Source organism: Eschrichtius robustus, chromosome 13 (assembly GCF_028021215.1).
Source record: "Eschrichtius robustus isolate mEscRob2 chromosome 13, mEscRob2.pri, whole genome shotgun sequence".
In the NCBI taxonomy this organism is placed as follows: Eukaryota; Metazoa; Chordata; class Mammalia; order Artiodactyla; family Eschrichtiidae; genus Eschrichtius; species Eschrichtius robustus.
Genome location: NC_090836.1, coordinates 92878057 through 92895472, shown reverse-complemented (window position 1 = coordinate 92895472; position 17416 = coordinate 92878057). Strand labels below are relative to the sequence as shown.

The 17416-nt window shown below is 47.9% G+C and overlaps 1 protein-coding gene across 3 annotated transcripts in view; it reads left to right on the top strand.

The window, feature by feature from the left end:
- LARGE1 (LARGE xylosyl- and glucuronyltransferase 1) overlaps positions 1–17416 on the top strand; it is a 603452-nt gene that overhangs the window by 279194 nt on the left and 306842 nt on the right. For all 3 annotated transcript variants that reach the window (XM_068561740.1, XM_068561739.1, XM_068561741.1), the window contains one exon: positions 14836–14918. In XM_068561740.1, coding sequence (XP_068417841.1) covers positions 14836–14918 — 83 coding nt within the window. The remainder of the gene's footprint in view (positions 1–14835; positions 14919–17416) is intronic.

The following is a 17416-nucleotide window of genomic DNA, read 5'->3' as shown; positions in this document are numbered from 1 at the left end:
AATCTTCCACAGCCATTGCCAGTGGCCTGTGTAATGGAAGATCTCTGTTTTGCATCTTTGGGGACTTAGCAACTTTAACAAATTCCCTTGGTCTAGGCTGGTCTGGGATGGGCCCTAATTTGGGGATCTTCTTTCCCTGCCTGGGTGAAGGCTGGTTTGATTTCTTACAGATTCTGTGCTCTCAGGTTATGGTCATGGCATCAGTTTAGAGTGTTGGCTGGCCCAGAGGGAGGAAATTCTTCGAGTGTGTTTACATTATTATGACTCAGGCTGACTTAAACCATCAACTACGATCAAGGAGGTAAAAAATAGAAAAGGAAAAGGAAAAAATGGGAGGACACAAGTGTAACAGAGGGAGAAAGCAGAGGATTCCTCTTCCTGCTGTAGTCTGTGTGGCCAGTGTCTTCCCCTACTCAGCTTTCTGAGATACACACATCCTATTGACATTTTTAAAGAGGGCTTCTGTCCCAAGCGCCCCACCAAATAGTGTGGGCAAAGACCATTGGCTTTCAAAATGGGAGACAGGAGCCCAATTCTGGTTCCCTCCGTACCTTGATGACCATGTGGCACTGAGCAAGTTACATCACTTTTCTGTGTGTTGGCTTCTTCGTTTGTAAGTTATGGATTAAAATCAAGTTCCTGCCTCAAACTATTTCAGTGGTGACAGTGGATATTAGAAATTTAGGCAAACAATAGCATAGTTAGTTGTGTTAGCAGTAGATTTCACTGTGATTTATCAAACAATCCCAAGTTAATGGTAGCTTTGCATCTTATTTCTGTTTACATGTAAGAAGTCTGGAGCTATTGGTGTAGGTATGTTCATGTCTGGATGCAGACTTCCTTTATCTTTCACCCACCTGGCTTGACTGGCATTCTCAAGGTCATCTCATGGTCTTTAATGAGTATCAGAGCTTCAGCCCTGTCATTCACATTCCAGCTAGCAGGAAAGAAGAAGCATTAAGGTGGGGCATATCAGCTTGCTTTAAGAACACGTCTCAGAAATTTCACAATCAGTTCCTTTTAGAACACACTGGCAGAACTTCATTTAGCTGCTACCTTTAGCTGCCACCTAGCTGCAAGGGAGCCTGGAAAAGATAAATTTTCTTCAAAGAAGCCATGTTCTTTGTTAACATTTTGGAGTTTTGCTCCTAGAGAGAATAGATATTATGGTTACGGTGAACGTTCTCTGTCAGATGAGTAGTTACCGAACTCGGTTATACATTAGAATTATATACCAAACGTGCATATTCATGGGACCCACCACAGAATCTATTGATTGAGAATCTCTGAGAATAGGGCCCAAAATATAAGTATTACAAATATGTATCCTAGTGATTCTGGGATAGTGGAAACTGTTTGGAAACCACTGCTTTAAGGGACAACGAAAATAAATGATGGGGTTCACTTTATCCTTATGCTCTTTGAGACATAAAGACCTCGAGCTTGTTAATTGTTACAATAACTTATTTTTTAGTCTTTTGCACCTGAGAATTAGGTTTTGCCCATTTGTTTATCTTCTCTTTGTGCGTCTTGATAATGTTATGTCTTAGACCCTTAAAAAGTTATTTTTTGGTGGACTTCACCTGTGATGAACCCCAGGTCCTGTTCGAGGTTCCATAGATGAATTAGAAAGTCCTGACCTGCTGGCATCTTATTTCAGTGTGGTCTACTCTGGGGGCACACGTGGCCTGAGATGCTGGCTTTATACCCATTAGCAGTGTGCTTCTTCGGTTTCCATCGCTTGGCATATTTAAAGATTTTTGGGAAAATGCCATAGAGGCAGATGAGAAATGTCATTCAGTGGAGTCAAAATAGAATCCTCCCTTCATGGGAGCACTCGTGGTTACAAGTGCTGAAGTTGGTCCTGACACCCTGTCAGCGTGCAGGGCCTCGTCACCAAGGACGTTGTCATCGTATCTGGTTGTGCTGAAATTTCTCTGGGCTATGACAAGTATTTCTGAAAACCCTTCTGAGGTGATGCCCGGGCTGTCAGCTGAGATATTTGGTGATAGAAATCAGGGGCCTTTGCCAGTCCTTGTGCCCTCTTGTCGTTTTCTAATGGTGTGGCCTTCAAGTAGCTGCCCATGTTATTCTTGCACATATCTGTCGTCAGGACAAGGCTGCTTCCATGAGGGACTGGTTTCTTTGTGCCTTGGGACTTGGGACAGGATGATCCTCTTTGATCTCCACTTCTGCCTATGTGTGTACAGATGTGTGCTGCGTTTCTCGTTCTGGTCTATTCTGGGAGTCAGCTTATGGTACAGCACAGAAATCACTGAACTGGAGTCCGAATTTCTAACCAGGAATCTTTACTTTGCCACTCACTAGCCATGTGACCTTGGGCAATTCAGTTACCCTCTTGGAGTCTATTTCATTATCATGAGATGAAAATGATAATGTGTTCTTCCCTATGCGATTGTGAGGATGAAATGAGATAGCAGGTGGGAAACTGACTTTGTATGGGTGTCACATAGACTTATTACGGATATTCCAGTTCTCAATTGCTGCCTAACAAATCACCTAAAACGTAATGGCTTGAAACAGTGCCAATCATTTTATTAGCTCTCCTGGTCTCTGTGGGTCAGGGATTTGAGAAGGGCTTAGCTGAGTGGTTCTGGTCTGGGGGGTGGTAGGTGGGGGACTCATGCAATTACTTGGTGGCTGGAGCTGGAATGGTGAGGACTGGAACAATGGGTGCTGGCCCAGCATCTGTCTTCCCTGTTGTGGACTCAGGGTCTCTCCATGTGGTCTCTCTCTATGGCTAGTTTGGGCTTCCTCACAACATGGCGGCTCCAGAACAGTCACCTGCTTCCATGGCAGCCGATGGCTTTAAGTACAAGTATCCCAGTGAGCAAGGCAGAACAGAAGCACTTTTTTTTTTTTTTTTAAACTTTGGGTTTGTTTATTTATTTATTTATTTATTTATTTTATGGCTGTGTTGGGTCTTCGTTTCTGTGCGAGGGCTTTCTCTAGTTGTGGCAAGTGGAGGCCACTCTTCATCGCGGCCTCTCTTGTTGTGGAGCACAGGCTCCAGACGCGCAGGCTCAGTAGTTGTGGCTCACGGGCCTAGTTGCTCCGCGGCATGTGGGATCTTCCCAGACCAGGGCTCGAACCCGTGTCCCCTGCACTGGCAGGCAGATTCTCAACCACTGCACCACCAGGGAAGCCCCCAGAAGCACTTTTAATGACCTGGCCTCAGAAGTCACATAGTGTCACTTTTGTTGATAGTGTAGTCTGTTAGTTGACACAGTCACAAAAGCCCACCCAGTTTGAAGGGAGAAGGAGCACACATCCCATCCCTCAATGGGAGGAATGTCAAAGAATTAAAACAGCAACAGTTGATATTGTTATTATGAAAAGCCAGGTGAATGGTACTGTCTGATGTCAGACCACCCCTTGAGGAAGTATCTCTTTCCTTCTATTCCATGCTTTGAACTTCATTCAAAATGAAATAGTAATGTAATAGTAATAAAAGTTAACATGTATTGAGCCCTGAAAGTGTAGGCGACACCATGCTAAAGCTTACATAAAATATCTCATTTAATCTGCATAGCATACTTTCTTCCTTTTATAGATTAGAAAACTACTGCTGAGAAAAGTTAAATAATTATTGCAAAGTCACACTGTCTGGAAGAGGTGGGAGCTCACATTTAAACCTTGGCAGTTTGCTTCCTAGAACCTGTGCTCTGAACCACTGTGCTGGAGACTTCATAAGTTAGAGCTGCTGGGACCCGTGTTCCCATCAGCTCAGAACTGCAGTCCTTATTCCGTGCCTGGCAGATGCCTTACCTCAGAAGGCTTCTGGGTGACAGTCGCGATATGGAGGTCACCTTTCACCTTGGAGGCTGTCGCAGCCCTATGAGGGTAATCATTCCTCTGTGGGTCTAAGCAAGGATCTGTCTGTTCTTTAAAAAGAAATTGGGTTGTTCTAAAGTGCCTGCCAGGTTATGACTGCATTTGTCAGCTCAGTGGGAGTTTACCATTTTGCTTTAGGTTTTATGTTTATAAATCTTGATACCTCTTACCTGCATTTTCTGGACCCATAACAGACCTCCAAGAATTTTGATCTACCTCTTTGTTTTTACTTCATCTTCAAGGTCTTTCCATAATCTCTCCACAGTGGAAGGGTTTGCCCACAATCTTTTCATACATCATGTTGCTGTTGAAAGATACTCTTACAGCATTTGGATTCACATTTCATTAGCTTCATATGTTGTCTTTGGGGCTCCTCAAAGGACGTAAATCTACTAAAACATCCTTGCTAAATGTCAGGCCCTGGAACTAGGGGATGTTGTACTGGAAGGTACCTAGTAGGACTTCTTCTGCAGTGATTTTCAGGAACCCTAGCTCTCAGTGTGTTCTTTCGGGTACCTTCCTTGAGTGTATTAATTATTTATTGCTTCGTGGCAAGTTATTACCAAAACTTAGCAGTTTGAAACAACATGCATTTATTATCTCATAGTTTCTGAAAATTGGGAATCTGAGAGCAGCTTAGTTGGAGATCGAGGCTCCAGATCTCTCCTGAGGTTGCAGTTAAGACATCTGCTGGGGCTGCATCAGCTATAGGCTTGATTGGGGCTGGAGCTTCTGCTTCCAAGCTGGCATACTGGCCCAGCTGGGGCCTCACTTCCTTGAGACTGCTTGAGTGTTCCCCTGGTGTAGCAGCTAGCTTTCCCCAGAGGAGGTGATCCAGCAGAACAAGGCAGAAACCACAGTCTTTTTTATGATCTAGCCTTGGATGTCATGGACCATTACTTCTGCTAAGTTCGACTGGTCACACAGACTCACTGATACAATGTAGGAGGGGCTGCACAGGGCATGGTTCTCAGCTGGCAGGGATCTTTGGGGGTCAGTCTTGGGCTGGCTTCCACACCATGGCCATGGCAAGGGGCCCTTTCTCTGGCAGCCTCCTGGCTGTGCTTACCCGGAAGCAAGGCTACCTTGATCTGCTTTATCTATTGTGCCCTCTTGTAAAACTTACTTTGAAAATGTGCCCTTAAGAGCAATGACAACAAATAAAGACGCAACCCTCTCATTTTAAAGATGATGAAATTAAAGCAGGGAAATATAAAGGGTCTTACTTAAGGTTACACACTTGCTACCACAGCCCAGATGATGACGCTGGTGGCTCACCTCCACATTCCGGGGTTTTCTGCCTTCTTGTATTGAAAGAGGATAAAGGCAGCGCCAGCGTTCGACAGTGGAGGGAATTGGGCATCTTTGAAAGCCTTCCTTTCAACAGTAAGGGAAAGACTATTTCAGTTCTTACTTGAAGAGGAGTAGAAGTGAGGGCAGAAGGAAAAAACCTGATGCCTAGCTGTTGCGAATATTTAAGGTTCAAAGCCAGGAATTCCCTGGTGGTCCAGTGGTTAGGACTCTGTGCTTTCACTGCTGAGGGCCTGGGTTCAATCCCTGGTCGGGGAAACTAAGATCCCATAAGCCACACGGTGTGGCCAGAAAGGAAATAAAAAAAGGCTCAAGGCCTCAAATTCAGAGCCTTCAGCATATTATAAACTCTCTTATAATAATAATAATAGTAATAATTGAATAATGACTGCTGATATATATATCTACTGCTTACAGGATGCCAGGCTCTAAATCATGAGTCATCTTACTTAATCTGTCCAACCCTGTAAGTTGACACATTTATTACCCCTTTTCTGTAGATGAGGAAGCTGAAGTCCCAAAAGGTAGTCCTGTATCTTGAAAGATGGGGAAGAGTTTGACAGGTGCGGGAAAGCGCTAGAGCATCCTAGATCGAGGGTACATCATGGAAGCAAGAAAGCTCAGTGCATCGTCTAGCTTGATCATGGCGTGAACAGCGTGGAAGGCGGAGGCGGGGCTGCTGATGGTAATGATATTAATCAGACCTGCTTTCATTAATTGTGCAGGTATTAAGTGCCAGCATTGAACTTGACATACCTTAGCTTAAGAAATCATTTTAATCATCCTAATTTTATAGATAGGGAAACTTAGGCTTAGTGAGACCATGTAGTGCAGATCCAGGTTGTAATTTTTCTTTTAATTTTGGTTAAAAAAAAAAAAACCCCTCAAAACATGAAATTTCTCTTCTTAACCATTTTCAAGTGCACGGTTCAGTTATGTTTAGTATATCCACATTGCTGTGCAACAAATCTCCAGAACTTTTTCAAAACTGAGACTCTGTTCCCAATGAGCGGGGACTTTCCATTTCTGCTTCTGTCCAGCCCCTGGCAACCATCATTCTACTTTCTGTTTCTGTGATTGGTCTACTTTAGATGCCTCTTGTAAGTGGGATCATAGAGTATTTGTCTTTTTGTGACTGGCTTATTTCACTTAGCATAACGTCCACAAAGTTCACCATGTTGTAACATGTGACAGGATTTTCTTCCTTTTGAAGGCTGAATAATAATTCATTGTACAGATAGACCACATTTTGTTTATCTGTTCATCTGACAATGGACACTTGGGTTGATGGCACCTCTTGGCTATTGTGAATAGAGCTTCTGGGAACAAGGGTGTGCAAATATGTTGCTGAGGTCCTGCTTTCCATTCTTTTGGTTGTATACCAAGAAGTGGGATTGCTGGATCATACGGTAATTCTGTTTCTAATTATTCCAGGAACTGCCATACTCTTGTCTTTAGTGACTGCACCATTTTACATTCCCAGCAACAATGCACAAGGGTTCCGGTCTCTCCACATCCTTGCCAGAGGTTGTAAATCTTAATGTGTGTGATAGCCTGCTGCCTCCACTGGAGAAGCCGACCGTGAACTGGTCATGAAGGACTTTGAACTAGGATGCCCTCTGGCCCTTTCTCACCCCCACCACTACCTCCCTGGCCCGTTTCATCTCCAGCTTCATGTGCCGTGAAGCACATCCAGAGATGGAGTTTCATGTGCTGACCGTCTATGAAGGCATGTCCACAGGGCCAGCTATGAGGATGCCGTGGGAGGGTCATTGACTGCAGCTGCCCCAGGAAGGGGCCGACCCTCAAAAAGGCAGCTCTTGGCAAGGAGGCTGTTCCTAGCAAGTGGGGCAACGCACACCTCATGAAAGGGGCCTTAGGCAGCATATCACGGAGTGCACCGCACTTGGGTTATTGCAGTAGCTTCCTGACTGTTCTTCCCGCTCCCACCTTCCTTGCTCGCTCCCCTACCCCCCCAGGTATGTGCACACTCACAGCATCTGTTCTTAACTGGCAGTTTGCGTGATCCTTTTAAAATTTAAATCAGATTGTGCTGTTTCTTGGCTTTGAACCCTCCAGTAGCTTCTCTCCTCACACATAGGAAAAGCCGAGTTCTTAAGGATCCCTGGGAGCTCTAGAAGAGCTGCCTCACGGACTCCAGCTTTCCGCCCTGCCGTCTTTCCCAGGCTGCCTGGCCTCCTCCCTGTTCCACAGGCGGCTGCCTTGTATCTCAGGGTCGTTTCCGCTGCCTGGGACACTCTGCCTGGACACCCAGAGGCCTCATTCCCTGACCTACGTCAGATTTTTGCTCCAGTGTCACCTTCTCAGGGAGGGTTGTCCAGACAACCTCACTTAAAATCTTAGCCCTTCTCACCAGCTACCCATCCACATGCCCTTCTTCCTCCCCTGCTTAATTTTTCTTCCTAGACTCCTCATCGTCTAGCATTCTATGTAGTTTAATTACATGTGCCTTTGTTTGTTTATTTTCTGTGTCCCCCCAAGTGGAATGCCAGCTCCCATGATGGGGGGCAAGGATTCAGTCTCCTTCACTTGCTGCTGTATCCCCAGCAGCTACAATTGAGCCTGGTACATAGTAGGTGCTCAGTCCACGCTTGTAGAATGACTGAGTACTTGGCAAAGGTGTGTAGACTTTTGGGGTCAGTCTGGTCATCCATTGGCCCCATAGATGGGATTGTGATACGTGTCAACTGTGCTGGGTATGGGGCTATATTTAGACAACCCACCTGCCCCAGGCATGGGTTTACCCTAATAATTAAACTCTTCTTGACCCACCCAAAAATCAGTCTCACCCTTTCCCATGTCTTCCATGAAACACTTGGGTTTCTGATTCCTCAGCTTATGATGTTCTTCATAACACAAGAAAACCTACCCTAAAGCAGACCAGGAACATGCCGGTGGGGATGCTGGGAGATCGTTCCTTTGTTGTCCATTTATTGGGCCTTGGCCACGGAGGATGCAGTCACCGCCCCCTGGAGGTTTGGCCCATCCCGTCCTCTCACTGGGCCCTGCAGGCCCTGCGCTCCACCTGCCCCCTTGCCCAGGCCCTGATGACTTGGCTTCCATTATGGTTGGAAGGGGTCTCCTTCTGTTTTCTACAGGGTTGAAATAATTTTGTCTTCTGGGTCTGTGGATCAGTACTTTGAGGGAACAGACAGAGTTTGGTCAGTGGTTTCCCGAGAGGGTAGAGCCTGGGCGGTTTGTAAGATTATTTTAGGTGGCACGTTAGCAATATATTTTTAAAAATTTAATAGTTAACATATGTGTGTTACTGAGCCGAGTTGTGTGGGTTGAATGGCAGGAGTCTGAGTTCTTCGACCCCTTTGCCGCTGACTGGCTGAGGCGAGGGGCCTTGGACCACTCATCTGCTCTGTCTCACTTCCTTCCTCTTGAATTTTGGAAAATCCTGGGTATTAGGAAAGCTCTGTATATAGAACTTCTAAATCCCTCTTTTTATAAAGGAGTCACCGAGGATCAGAGAGGTTAGGTCATTTGCCCAAGGGCACCCAGGTGGCCAGAGGCAGAGCTGGGCCACCGTCCTGATTTCCAGGGCTTTGTTTTCGCGCAGGAGAAGCTGCGTCCCGTGTTCTCCTCCCCTGGCCTTTTCATCACCCTGGAAGGGTCGTCAATTCCAAGGCGGTGGGAGAATGAGGTAGCTGTGTGGGAGCACTGCCTCTGCTTGTCTTGTAGAAGGGCGGGGGGCGGGGGTCGGTGCTTCCTCCTCGGAGAGTATCGGAAACAGATGCTGCGAAGACCCCTCCTCCTCTCCCAACATAATCACAGCTGACATCTGTGGAGTGTTTAACCGGAGACACTCTTCACAGCGGTTTACACACAGAGCAGTTCTCAGGCGGAGTCCCCGGACCAGTAGTGTCAGTGTCACCTGGATTCGGGGACTCCTCAGGCCGCTCCCTTGAACCTCCTGAATGAGGAGCTCAGGAGGAGGGGCCCAGCGCTCTATGCTAGCAAGCCCTCCGGGGAGTCTGATGCACGTTAGACTTTGAGGACCACTTACCCTCAGCAACCCCTTGAGGGTAAGTAGTGTTATGTCCCCGTTTTACAGATGAGGAGGCTAAAGCCGGGGGATGATGAACACCTTCTCGTTACGCTGCGTATGCAGTCGGTAACATGAACGAACATCAGTTCAGTAGCGCACCTACTTGCACTTACTTGTCTGATCCCCGCAGTTACACAGCGGAGTGTCCATTTTGATCTCCATTTTACGGGTGGGCCAGTGAGGCTCAGGGATGTTAAGCGACTGCTCCAAGGTCACACAGCGACTTAGCTTTGAAGTTACGGCTCAGACCCAGGTCTCTTCACTCTCCTTGGGTTTTCCCAGCTAACTGGCTCCTGCCTCTGTCGCCAGCTGTGTGCCTCTCCCTGGCTGCCGTGGGAGCATCTGTCCTCTGGGAGGTCCTGCCTCTCCACCCCCTGTTCCAGCAGCTGCAGTCCAGAATCTGGGCCGAGCCTGACTCCCCCCAGCCCCTCCGCACATATGCCAGCGTTTAAATAGGTTTCCCCTCCCACTCCGAAAGGCTCCCGGTTATGAGATGCTTTCACTACATTGTGCCCCCAGGCGGAATGCCTGGCCTTCAGGGTCGCTGCTAATGGGGTCGCTGCTGGACACGTGGCTGGCTGGAGTGTTGATTACTTCTGCCGGGGCCACAGTTTGTCTTCCATCCCTTGGTTTGGTCTGAATTTCTTTGGGAACAGTGGTTATTTTTCTCTTGCATGCCTGTATGAGAAAACAGCCCTATGGGGATTTTTTCCTGTTGGAGGGCAGTTCTCTTTCAGGTTACATGGAGACTGGCAAGCACAGTTATAAATCCCTGCTGACCCCAAATAGCAGCAGTGAATATTGCCCTGGTCTCATTAATAGAATGCCCTCTCTTCCTGGAAGCTCTCCTGCCTCTGCTCGGTCTGGGGTGCTGCTGGCCGCTCTGGGGGCAGGGACACCGAGCTTGCCACCACAGAAGCCTCTGCAGTCCCTCCTGGGGTTGTCTGCTTGGCTCTTTCTCTCTCTTCACTTGACCCGGGAGATGAAGGCTGATTGACGTTTCGATCCTTTGAGCCCAGCACGGTGCCTGGCACATCAGTCTCCAGAAACACTCCGGTCATGTCTGAATTCTTCTTGCGGGCCCTAAAAGTAAAGGTCACTCACTTGACCCCAGTGGCATCAGGAATGAGAGCCTAGCTCTGGCACTCTGACCTGTATCTTTGGGTGCAGCTTGCAGCACTGTGTTCAGGAATAAAGGGAGTGAGCAGGAAGCTTTACTGGCTTCCTTAGAAAGAGCCTTGTGGCCCCTGTGTCTGAGAATTTTGTGTAGTGCTCTAAAATTTTGTTTTTTTGTTGTTTTTTTTAAAATTTATTTATTTATTTATTTTTGGCTGTGTTGGGTCTTCGTTTCTGTGCGAGGGCTTCCTCCAGTTGCGGCAAGCGGGGGCCACTCTTCATCGCGGTGCGCGGGCCTCTCACTGTCGCGGCCTCTCTTGTTGCAGAGCACAGGCTCCAGACGCGCAGGCTCAGTAGTTGTGGCTCACGGGCTTAGTTGCTCCATGGCATGTGGGATCCTCCCAGACCAGGGCTCGAACCCGTGTCCCCTGCATTGGCAGGCAGATTCTCAACCACTGCGCCACCAGGGAAGCCCTAAAATTTTGTTTTAAGTAAATTTTTTTTTTTTTTGGCCACGCCACATGGCTTGTGGGATCTTAGTTCCCTGAGCAGGGATCAAACCCCAGCCCCGGCAGTGAAAACACTGAGTCCTAACCGCTGGACCGCCAGGGAATTCCAGAGTGCCTTAAAATTTATAACTACAATTTATCCATTCTCAAGTTTGTTATATTGATGCTCTCCTGCCTTGTTTTATTTTCGGAATCGGTGATATATCTATGGATGCTCCAAAATTATCTGTGGTTCCCTTCCAGCCACCAGGACGAATGGGGTGCTGAGGAAGGATCCCTGGAATTTGGTCTGGTCTTGGCAGGAAACAGAGGGACACTCACAAAAGAGGTGGAGAGGGTTTAATGCAGGGTTAAGGGGAACCAGCGAGGGTGGTACAGCTCCCACGAGGGAGTCACTACAACCAACCCCTGGGCCCGAGAGGTGCAGGCGGGAGGCCCTGTGGAACCCAGCAAGAAGTGAACATAAAGAGGGGGGGCCTTTGGACTCCCGCTAGGGTCTCCCATTGACCAAACTCAACCAGGAACCAGAAGCAGGAGGAACCCAGTTAATTCAGTCTAAAACAATCAGGTTCCCTGGGGCACAGAGCCAGTTGGAGAAGGGCAGAGAGTGAGTCTAGAGGAGCAAAGAACAGCATCGTCACACTACTTGCAGACTTTTTGACCAATAAAGGCAAGTATGACATCTACCAAGTATAGGGCGGAAGTGGACCAGTGGTCACAGAATCTGATGTTTAGACCCTTCCCTTTGGGAGTTGGAATGTCCATGTATCTGTGACCATCTTTAAGCCACCACATTGAGAAACTTGAAAACCTGGACTTCATAGCTTCAGAACAGAAAGTTCTCATGGTAAGGCCATGTGTGCACCCCTGCTCTTTCAAGGAACCTTCATCCCTGTTCCCGGACTGCCTCCGCTCCTACCCCAAGCCCTGCCTCACTCCTGCCATTCGCTTCTGCACCCACAAAATTTGGGACCACCCCGAACTCTTCCAAGCGCGTGTTCGTGACACTCCAATTTTCTGCTTTCCTGGGTGGCAGGGCTCTGCCGCAGCGGCTCCAGAGGATGAATTTATTCATGGTGGCAGGTGTACTGGATGAAACTAAAGAGATTGGAAAATTATGTAAAATGTTTGAGAATGTGCATGCTCGTGCTTACATTTAATGGGCCCATTTGAAAACGTCCCTGAACCCTGAAGCCAAGACAAAGTTTGATATCTCGGAGGCCAGGTGTTTAAATATTTGCAATTCCAAAGAGCCTGATTCAGCGTGCTTTTACCCATTCTCATCCCCACCCTGGTTATGTCTCCCACGTGCAGGCGTTTCCCTATCCGTTTCCTTCATGATTTAAACAGTGACAGTTGCATCCACATTACAGGCTTTGATTCCGAGTCTTTTGGAGATATTATCCGGAGATGAGCGGGGCTGTCATCGTTTTACAGGTGGAGAGGTTGAGATGTGCAGAAATGAGTTTGAGAAAGGTGTCTTTGGTGCCCCGTGAGATCTGAGCCTCCCCCACCCGCCTCCCCATCCTGAAAACCTGGACCTTTTGCACAGCATCATTTTTTTGGTGGAATGCCTCCTGCGCATTGTAGGATGTTGAGCACCATCCCTGGGCGCCACCCACCGGATGCCAGTAGCCCTGCACACCCCCAGGACTGACAACCAAAAATGAGTCCAGACATTGACGCCTGTTCTGGGGGAGGCAGAGGGGAGTGAATTACACGCCGTTGAGAACCACCACCTTCCAGCAGGGTATTTTAAGATCTTGAGCATAGGAGATTGTTAATTGGTCTGAGATGGGGCTGGGGCACAGGGTGTATTTTTTAAATCTTTTGGGTGTTTCTGATGTACCGCCAGCAGGGTGAAGAATCTCTTTTGCAGAATTCAAATCCCATCTCTCTCAGCGTGTTTCCTGATCTATAATGCTGAAATAGTAACACTGTACTTGCCTTGTACAACTAAATCTGGCAGTCTGTGTGCTGAGTACAGTACCTGGAATGTAATAATTTGCTCAATAAATATTAGCTCTTAGTGTGGTGATTATTTTTCTCTTTTATCTTGCCTCGTCCTCCTTCTTGATCCCCAGGTTTAAGTCTGGAGGAGGGACCCTGTAGCCCTGGTCCAGGAGTCGGGGTTTGTGTATTGAGTGTGGGGTTGAACATGTCAGGGAGCCAAGGGCACAGTAGATGGGTCAGGCAAGGTAGGGCCTGATACACAGGGCGAAATGGGGTTCTTCAGGATGGGGAGGGGAAGGTGCAGGGGTGAGAGGCTCTGAGAATCCCGCAGCTGCGGGTGAACCCGTGATTTTAGGATTTCTCGAAATGAGCATCTGGATGAAGCTGAAGTTCAGCTCCTGGTATTGAGAGTGGGTGGCCAAGGTGCAGTGAAGGTCACTGGAGTTGAAGAGGTCTTGGAAGTGCATTCCAGGCTCTTGGCTGGTTTATCCTTGAGATGGCTAAGCTTCCCTTGGTGATGTCAGGAGGCACGGTGCTGAAAGTAGGTCTGGGGAAGCCTGTGTGGCAGTGACCAGGACCTCAGAACTGCACTGCAGTTGGAAGTGACTCATGAGGATAACAGGGGGTCTGGGAGCCGGGCCCTGGGAGGAAGGGCCATGTGTGTGGTTCTGAAAACAAAGAGGCACCTATCAAGACCCCTCCCTCGAATTTCAGTATTGGGTGCCCTGGGGAGCATATTGGTTCTGCAGTACTCCCAGGACAGAACAGGGCTGGAGTGGGTGTTAGTAGGCAGGTTTCAATTCGAGGGAGGCTGTGCTTTGGTAAAAGGACAACATGGAGAGGCAGGAACCACCCCCCCCCCACCCTTTCTTCCAGCTCTTCTGAGAGAGGCTGGGCAACTTCCTAAAGGGGATGCCCTAGGGCAGTACTTTCCAGTCGTTGTCAGGTGTGGCTCCCACAGAGGATGATAACTGTATGGTACAAGGAGGTGAATAGGAAAAATTGCTGGCAGCAGAGGGCAGCCAAGCCTGAGGGGTAGCCCTGCCTGGTAGCCTGGAGATCTCACTTCAAGAGATGAGCGTCTTTGTCGCCTGTAATTCATTTCACGGCACACCAAGGTTCCAAGTCACCCCATTTGGGAAGCTCAGCTCTTGACGTTTTTGCTGTGATTGGACCGCGGTGTGCTGTATTTCTGCCCGTGGCGTAGTTCCCTTCCGTGACATCCTGCAGGACACGTGTCATGCCCCTCACGTTGCAGTGATTGGTTAACGGACAGACTGGGGCCCATGCTCTCGAGTGCTCGTGACATCCTGCAGGACATGTGTCACGCCCCTCACGTTACGTGATTGGTTAACGGACAGACTGGGGCCCATGCTCTCGAGTGCTCGTGACATCCTGCAGGACACGTGTCACGCCCCTCATGTTATGTGATTGGTTAACGGACAGACTGGCGCCCATGCTCTCGAGTGCTTGGAGGAGGTGACCCATCCTCGTCCCGTTGATTCTGCCCGTCTTCAGTTCCTTGAATGGCGTCCCAGCTGGGGCCCATAGGTGGTTGTTGGTCCCTTTGCCCTGTTTTCAGGTTACCCCTGACCTGAGACATCTTGTGAGAACGTTTCCCAAACTCTGAGCCACCACGTCTCCGTCTGAGATCCCCGATTGTCAGTTCATCCTTTCAGGGCGTATTACTTTCTCTTCTCTTGTTACCAGTTGTCACTGTCTCCAGGCATGGGGGCCCCGGACTCACTGTTTAGCTATTCAAGCCAATTGCCATTTCTCTCATCCCCAAAATGTAATTGAAAAGAGCCTTAATGGTTTCCAAATGATGACAGCTCCATAAACCGATTAAAAAGGCCTTAATAAAACTGTCTCGAGTTATTCTTGACAGCTGCCGCCAACGCTTTTTGTGTCCCAGTGATCCCAGCAAGAAATAAGGGCACTTTTTCGTGCGGTCCAAAGCGCCAGGAAAGTCCGCTTCCTCCATCTAACTGCTCCCCTGCTTGCTTTGCTTCCCAGACGATCCACGTTGCCATTGTCTGTGCCGGATACAACGCCAGCCGGGATGTCGTCACCTTGGTGAAGTCTGTCCTGTTTCACAGGTAAGCGTGACTGTTGTCCTCTGCGGGCTCACGTGTGTAGCTGCCAGCCTGTGCCTTTCCTCCAGAAAGGGTTAAATAAAAGCAACGTTTCTCATCGGTCATTTAAGCTGCCATGAAAATGTGAATATTGTCTGAAACCCTGGGGAGATTATCATGTTAATAATGTTTAACAGCAGTGATGAGGTGCCCTCTCGAGATGTTTAGAATTGTAGCTCTTAGACCTTAAGGGACCTTCAAGGACACTCCAGATTTGCTACTTCAGTTTCTTCATTGCCTTCCCCTGCCTGACAGTCATCATACCTCCATTTACACGTCCCTGTTGACAAGTTGTGTTATGGACTGAATTGTGTCCCCCTAAATTTTATCTGTTTGAATCCTAAACTCCAGGACCTCAGAATGTGATGGTATTTGGAGATAGGACCTTTCAAGAGATAATTAAGTTAAAACGAGGTCATATAGGTAGGCCCTAATCCAGTATGACTGAGGTTTTTATAAGAAGAGAAGATTAGGACAGAGGGACAGCCATTTCCAAGCCAAGGGGAGAAACCTTAGAAGAAACCAACCCTGCTGAGACCTTGATTTTGGACTCCTAGCCTTCAGAACTAGAGAAAATAAATTCCACTTGTTTAAGGCACCCAGTCTGTGGCATTTTGTTATGGCAATTCTAGCAAGCTAATACAGGATGCTTATTCTATTCCAGCGTAGCCCATCCCACCTCCGGGTGTTTCTGACCATTAGACAGTCCTGCCTTACATCAAACTGAACTTTTCCAACGGGTAGATTGTGTGATGAAGTCCGTTGGTGCTAGTGCATCACCATGGAGACAGTCATACAAAGGATGGATTCCTCTTCCACCTGGAAATGACGGTCCCTCCTGAGTCCTCTGTTCTCCAAGTCAAACTCCTGCCATTTGCTTTTATAATACTTTTTCATGGCACTTTTCTTCTGTCCCCTCACTATTTTGATTGATACCTAGTTATATTCAGAGTGTATCCAGAATTGGGCCTATGGCCCCAGCCAGTGTCCTTGGGCTCTGCTCGAACATTCTTTCTTACCAAGGGTTTGGATGAAGCCCATCCACAGCTGCATCCAGCAGCATGGAAATGTATCCGATGACCACGGCAGGATCCAGAAGGGTCTTAGCAGTAGGAACAGTCATGAAAAGCTCCCACAGTTTAATTGAACAGTGATCAATGTAAAGTTTTACACCAAAATCTGTCAACAGCATAAAAGGAGAAGGGAGAGATGGTGGACGCCCAAGACATACCCACCCTGCAGGAAGGTGGGATTCATCTTGTGTCCACTTCCTCTCTCAGTCCCCCAACCAGCCCATCTGTCACCGATGCCTTGAGGTCCTCCTGCCTAAGTAATTTTCAGTTCCACCCCTTCCCCTCCATCCCCACTGTGACTGTCATAGCTCATGTCTACATGTACTCTCAGCTGTGCTTTCTGTCTCCCTGACCCATCCTCCCTAATGTCAGAACGATATTTCAGGCATGCAAATCTGATTTCCTAAAACCTTTCATTAGCTTCTCCTTGTCGAGGGAAGAGAATTGAATCTCTTTACTGTGGCACACAGACCATCCGGGAGGTGACGTCATTCTCAGCAGTGTTCTCTTTCTCCTCCTTGCTGTTTCTTCATGCTCCAGTAGCACTGATCTGCTGGTAGGTCCCCACCCTCTCCAAGGTGCGCCCTGCCTGTTGTTTTCCTCTTGCCGCTCTCTCTGCCCATTTCTCCCCTCCCCCTGCCTCTCCCTGCCACCCCAGGCTGGCAAACTCCTTTTATCCTTGAAGCCTTTGTGTAGGCATCATTTCTAACCGGAAGCCTGGGTTGGGGCTCCCCTTCTACCAGCCCATAATACCCTGTGTATCTTTCTATCGTTATATTTATTACATTGTAATTTATTTATGTATTCATGTTATATCTTCTGTAGTAGAATCTGGGGCTTCTGGAGACAGACACCATGCCTTATTTTTCCTGTTTTCCCAGTATCTCAGCAAAGTACTTAACATGTATTATATGCTCAGTAAGTGTTGACTTGTTTAATAAGTGAACCTAGGAGACTGCATTAATAAATAACCTGAAGAGTGTTAATTCAACCAGTTACCTACTAGCCCAGATTTAGTTTGATTTCACATTCAGGCCACTATATAGCTCAGTGATGTTCAGCAGATCATCTCACTCTTGAGACCCCAGTTTGTATATCAGTTAGCTTTTGCTAGGAATCAGTTCACCCCAAAACTTACTTGGTTGAAAACAATATTTCTTAGCTCAGCTGTTTGTACTGAACTCACGTGGCTGGTTCTTGCTGGGCCCCCAGTGTTCCTGCAGTCAGCTGGCAGGTTAGCAAAACATCAGATTCACTGCCTTCTGGAGCAGGGAAGGGAGTTGGGAGAGGTGAACAACCAACAAATATATTACAGGATCAGTTACTGCTAGGGGTGCTCAGGTCCTCCTTGTAGCTCTGTCCGGTTGCCACTGTGATTTCAGTTGTACG